Source organism: Halyomorpha halys, unplaced genomic scaffold, assembly GCF_000696795.3.
Source record: "Halyomorpha halys isolate HHAL.00 unplaced genomic scaffold, Hhal_1.1 Scaffold284.1, whole genome shotgun sequence".
Taxonomy (NCBI): Eukaryota; Metazoa; Arthropoda; class Insecta; order Hemiptera; family Pentatomidae; genus Halyomorpha; species Halyomorpha halys.
Window position 1 is genome coordinate 714,895 of NW_027105232.1, and position 6,578 is coordinate 721,472.

Here is a 6,578-nt window from a genome sequence, read left to right on the forward strand (position 1 = left end):
GTGAACCTTCTGGAGAAGAGGAGGACCAAGAGAGAAGTCTCAGCACCACCAGCAGCGCAGCCCAGAAGACAGACACCCAGCAGGAAGATCCAAAACGAAGTCACCTTCTCTGAACTGATGGGAGGATCTCCAGTCCAGAAGCCACAACAGCAGTCAACCCAGCCTGCCCTGGTGACCAGTGCCTCTAACATGCCAGCCATGGAACAGCTAGGCGCCCGCATGGACCAAATTATAAACTTGGTGACTATGCTCATGGAGATGATGGGCAAGATCCTCGCTCGCCACTATGACTGAGCACCTAGTCATCAATTACAATGTCAGAGGCCTCCCACCGAAGCAAGCTGAAATCGAGCTTCTACTGCAGCAGCACAGACCATCAGTCGTGGCGCTCACCGACACAATGCTCTCCACCTCATCACGGCTGTACTACTTTCAAGGGCACACCGCATACCGAGAGGCCTGCCACCCCGGAGCACGTGAAGGAGTCATGGTCTTGGTCAGGAGAGATGGTCATGGTCTCACATCTGTGATGCTGCTACTGCAACACACCCAGGCGACTAGCCGGCATGTTGTTCTGGGGGACTTGAATCTGCTGCCCTACGGACTATCGGACCACAGGCCAGTACTATACACCTTTGATGGTAAGCCCGCGACACCACCTGCGAGCAAATATCTTCTCCACGAGGTTGACTGGAAAGGATACAGGTAGAGCGTTGCTGAAGCACTACCAGCCATAGTGCAATACAACACTCCGGACGAGGATACAGCAGTGGAGGTAATCACCACCACCATCCAGAGGGCAGCCAACAGGAACATCCCGAAGTTCACTCCTGTCCCCAACGCCATCAGGAAGCCAACGAAACACATCCTCGCTCTGATTGGCCAGCGGAACAACACTGTCCTCCTAGTGCATCTCACTGATGGGAACGACCTGATGACGTCTGGGAAGCAGACTGCCTTACTGGCCGCTAACTATGCTGCGAGGGATGCTGAGCGGACGTCTAATGCTCCTCCACCGAGCCCTGTCGGGAAACCTATCTTTTCAACCTTCGGCCAACTGGAGTCAGTACTACGCCGCATTAAGGGCAACAAGTCGTCTGGACAGGATGGGATCCCTAGTGTTATTCTAGGGAGGGAACCGTCTAGGGTCCTAGAAGTAGAGAGGGAACCGTCCGCGGACCATCCCCATTTCTGAATTGCTATGAAGGAGAGTCCTCAATTGCATTCTGAGGGACTTTTATAGTGCATATACCTGTAAAGCCATATAGTAAACAATAAAACAAACGAAAAATTAACAATAAAACAGTTTTAATTAGTCATCCTATGACCCATCATCAAGGCTTTTACTGTTCAAAGCCCTACAAGAACTGTTAATCGTTTATCGGTCATGACTACATGATTGTACTCCAACTACCATGTTATTAATTCTACCTTATATTTGTTCACCAATCCCTTCGTACCTCTTTGGTCTTCAATAGCCTTGATATTAAGATAACCTAAAGTGGAAGGTAATTAAAGTTCAAAAACAATACTCAGGTCTTAAGAAAATTATTAATGAATAATATTATCAGAAAAATAATAAAGTTAAACAAAATATCCAGGTCTTCTAAAGACTTATTGGCACCTTTCAGCAGTCATGGATTTCAATATCACTACTCTTCAAATGCCAGACCTAGTAAATTACCTGATGGTCCAGATCTCAAACAGTTTATTTTGGGTTCCTTATCCCAAACTAATATTAATATCGATGAAAATGAACATATTCCCTACTTGAATGAAACCAACTATGGTTTGAATAGAAAAGGTAATGGTAGTATATCTACTGCAGTATTTTCATTGATAGAGTGAGTCCTGAAACTTATGAATCAGTCTTTTAATGTAATAAAATTTGTTACTTGATATCAGCTTGTTATTCATTTATAAACAATTCAGTTAAATATTAGTTTTCTTTGTTTTATCAAATCTTTTTTTTTTTTTTATCAAAGTCTAGTATCATTTATTTCCAGTTTACATTGATGTCTATGGATGTCAAATGAATGTAAATGATACTGAAATAGTTTGGTCTATACTTGAATCGTCAGGATATGTTAAGACTAATAAAATACAAGAAGCTGATGTCATTCTTCTTATGACATGTGCAATTAGAGAAAATGCTGAGAGTAAAGTTTGGAATAAGCTAAATCATTTGAAACATATGAAAACAAATAGACCCTGTTATAAGAAGAAACCAACATTAAAACTAGGTATTTTAGGTAAGTAACATTTTATAAATTTTGTTTCTAATCGCTGAGTAGGTTACTGATTCTATTTTACTCTCTTCACAAATATTATTGACTTTTTATTAGATTGGTAGAGATTTATTTACTTATTGAAGTCGAACTTCCACAACTGTGTTTATTTTTCAAATCATCATATTTTTTGTTTAAATGTTTCCAATTGAGCTTTTCTAAGTTTTTTTATCTTAGAATAGGATATTATTGATAATATTCTATGTAAATTCTTTTGGTAATGTATATACTTCAATAATTTAGTTTAAGCTGTGCAATAGAATAGATATTGTAGTTGAGGAGTATCTAAATTAAGGTTGTAAGGAAGGGATTATTAAAGACCAGATTTTGGTGCAATTGCACCTTTTATTACCTTACTTCAAATTATGCCTAACGTCGACAGAAATTCAAATCTTAGAAAAGACATTCAAATATCTCTAATTTTATGTTATGAGAACATTCAATTTTAGTGTTTTTAACTTTGATTCCCAGTTCGCTTCTTTACTTTTATTAGCCCTTTATTCTTCCATCTGACTTGGTTGTGACTTGTGGGAATTTCAATTGTTTTTTTAATATATTATTCTATAATATTGTCGGTATATATTAATTTAAATAAAAATCAATATAAATACCGGAACATTTTTCATCAAACTTTTAAAGTTTTTCTACATTGACTTATTGCTTGTTATTTTTTTCCTTAATGGTATATTCTTTTATAAATACACAATTGAAAAGCTGAGCAGAAGAACATACAGTGAAATTTTAGAGAAGTTTAAAAATGGAATTTTGTTTAGAAGAATATTTTTAAGTACTTCTTTCTATATAGCTCCTTACATATTTTTATCTAAAATTTAAAATTGAGTAAGTTTTAAGAAGTTGAAAAATTGTTCTCCAGCCTATTCCATAATAGGAATATAATAACATTTAATACGATTGTGCTTAAAATAGCTCTTCAATTTTTGACAAAATTTTAGGTTTTTAATCTGAGTAGTTTAGTTTTTTATTTATGCTTTTGGCTTTCAACTGCACTTTTTTCAGGTTTTTTATTATACGAAAATCTGGTTCCTAATCATCATCATAACCTATGATCCTCATTTTCGAATAGGCTCCTATTTATACAGCTGCCTTAACTCCTCTGTATTTGCTACCAATCTTTCTCTCTTCCCAGTTTAGGTTCCTGTTACTATTTATAACAGGAATTTATGTCCAGGTTTCCTGGACATTCTGCTTCCAGGTGATTCATTGCCTGATGATTCCTATCTTGCCTCATAGGCCTTTCTGGAAAGTTGGTGGTTTAGAATTCTAAGAAGATGGTCCAAACTACTTTAGTTAGGATTCCTCTATGGTGGTATATATGGTGTTCATCTTGAGACTGGTCTTTGTTGTAGTATTCCTTACCCTGTCCCATCTAGTTCTGCCTTTCACTTTCCTCAAGTACCACATTTCCATTGCTTGGATTTGTCTTTTATGTAAAAAATAGTATGTGTTCAATTACCTTATAGATGAACAAATTCAAATTTTTTTCTATGATTAATGTGAAGTTTAAATTTGTAGAGATATTGTAATGTGAAGTTTAAATTTGTAGAGATATTGTAATGTAAAGTTTAAATTTGTAGAGATATTGTAATGTAAAGTTTAAATTTGTAGGGTTTAAACAAATGTTAATGTAATAATTAATAAAATTACATTATTTATTTTATTTTATTAAACTAATTAATAAAATTACATTAACATTAAACATCTCTACAAATTATTCAGTTATTATAAAATGTTTAATTCACTTGTAAAAGACAAAACTATTACCAGAATTGCCAGTTTTAGTAGATTCTATTGTCATGATTTCACTAAGAAGCATGAAATAAATGTACAATGTAAAAAATAACACTATATTCCATCTTTTTGATATAAATATATTTATTTTTCCATTAAAGCACTTATATATTAATTAATTAATTTTTATATTTTTGGAAACATTTCCAAGTCTCTATAGAGGTTTATTCTATGATTAGGGTGCATGGCCGAACGATTGAAACATCAGCTGATTGAAAAAGAGCAATCCATTGATATAGTTGCCGGACCAGACAGTTACAAAGACCTACCTAGGCTTCTAGCTGTGAGTGAAAATAATCAGACTGCAGTAAATGTTATGCTATCACAAGATGAAACTTACGCTGATGTCATCCCAGTTAGAATCAATAAAGATTCAATATCAGCATTTGTGTAAGATTTTTATTTGTATGGGTTTACTGAACTTTTTAAAATTAAATCAAAACTTATATTTATGTCACTTGTTTTTATTGATATAAATTCTTTCCTTGAACTTTATGTGAAATAAATAAATTCTTTTTTTTTTTTTAAATTACTAGAATCCAGGATATAACTAGAAGAACTGTCATAACTTAAAGTTAAAAAAAAATAAAAATCTGTTACAAAAAGAAAGTTGTGTGATGGACATAACATCACAAGAATTGAAGGACATTTTTACTTAAATATGTTTTATTACAACAAATAGATTTTAAATAATACTTGGAGTCCCTAATATTCAAATCAGTGTTGCCATACTCCACAGCCATAAACTCTTACCTCGGAGATTGCTATTGGGAAGTTTAGTATTGAAATTTTTTCTATATTAATAATAACAAAAATTATTTGAAGAAGCATTTATTCCCACACAAACATAATAAGACCCCTTGGTACTCATATGTCTCAAAATAAGCTGACCAAATCATACCTCTTAACCACTCTTTTTACTATGATAAGCTTTTCTCCTTTCCACCATACCTAATGATGAAAAATTACTCCTTGTTAAATCTATATTTATTCCTCTGGAAAAAAAAAATGCAGCTAACCGCAAAATTGACAAAGGAGATTTAATTTTGTTGATATTTTTAATGACTGAGCCTCGATTATTTACTCCATAATGTACATTAAAGTCAATCGTCTATCTTAAATGATTTCAAAAACATTTTCTCATCAAATAATTTACTGTTTTTTAATTTTTTTTTATTTTTAATAATTTATAGTCCATAGATTAATCATAGAATATCTTGGTTTCTTGATTAGAAGTATACTTCAACTGTAATACACAACCACATTGTTGCTTTAGTAAAATTCAATTCATTAATTTGGTTCATTAGTTATTTTAGATTTTGGTTTCAGTTCTATTATGCGTGGCTGTGACAACATGTGTACCTATTGCATTGTCCCTTTCACAAGGGGCAGAGAAAGATCTAGACCCATATCTTCTATACTGCAAGAAGTCGAATATTTATCCAGGCAAGGTGTAAAAGAGGTCACACTACTTGGTAGTTATACTTAATTCCTTTTGCTTATATTAATGATTTAAGAATACACTTTAATGCAATTCAAGAAAAAATATCTTAGGCCAGAATGTCAATAGCTATCGGGATGTATCCATGGGCATTGGAGACAGAGAAGAAACTAAATTGGCTTCTGGGTTTAAGACAGTTTATAAACTGAAAAAAGGTGGATTAAGATTTGCTGAGCTTCTTAAAAAAGTTGCAGAAATTAATCCTCAAATGAGAGTTAGATTTACATCACCTCATCCAAAAGATTTCCCTGATGAAGTAAGTTGATTGAATGGCTATTTCAATTTGCTGTAAATGAATCCTAGTTTATATTTTTACTATTAGGATTCTTGAATGTTTTTCATTTAAATTAAGAAAAAAACTCATGTTTAGATCCTTATTAACTTATTCAGTGTGCTACTTAATTTTAGGTGTTGGAAGTCCTGATTTCCAAACCGAATGTTTGTCTTAATTTGCACTTACCAGCACAAAGTGGAAGTACGAGTGTCTTAGAGCGGATGAGGCGAGGTTATTCAAGGGAGGCTTATCTAAAACTTGTAGAACATGTCAAAGCTAAACTTCCAGGTATTTTTTTAAGCCTCTTCTCTTTTATAAAATTTAATCTCATGTAGAGATACCACAGTTAGAAACAGAAAATAGGAAAAAGGATACGCCTCTTTGATTAATTTCAAACTTGGGGTTTATAGAAAAATCCAAAATTGATGTTAAAAAGTGGTGTAGTTTCTAACGCATGAAGAATAAGTTGATTCCTGCACATTTTATGAACAAATATCCGAGAAATTAACAAGATAATTCTCATTGAAAAAGAAAATGTAATCCTTGGAGGATTATATATTGATAAAATAAATCTTACAGTATTGATTATTTGAGGGGAATTATTCACAAACTATCATTTGAACTGTAGAGTTAGTTGAAAAAAATAAATTGAATATTTATTATTCATTATACCAGGGCATTCAAAAAGTCCTGTCGTTTTTCGTTT

General features: G+C 33.4%; 1 protein-coding gene across 1 annotated transcript in view; it reads left to right on the forward strand.

Moving 5' to 3' along the window:
- Positions 1-1,620: 1,620 nt before the first annotated feature.
- The window catches only part of LOC106680727 (CDK5RAP1-like protein), a gene marked incomplete at its 5' end in the record, with an annotated part of 10,068 nt that continues 5,110 nt past the window's right edge, over positions 1,621-6,578 (forward strand). Inside the window, 6 exon segments of the mRNA XM_014420638.3 lie at positions 1,621-1,804; positions 2,007-2,252; positions 4,277-4,487; positions 5,427-5,572; positions 5,652-5,854; positions 6,007-6,160. Coding sequence (XP_014276124.3) covers positions 1,621-1,804; positions 2,007-2,252; positions 4,277-4,487; positions 5,427-5,572; positions 5,652-5,854; positions 6,007-6,160 — 1,144 coding nt within the window.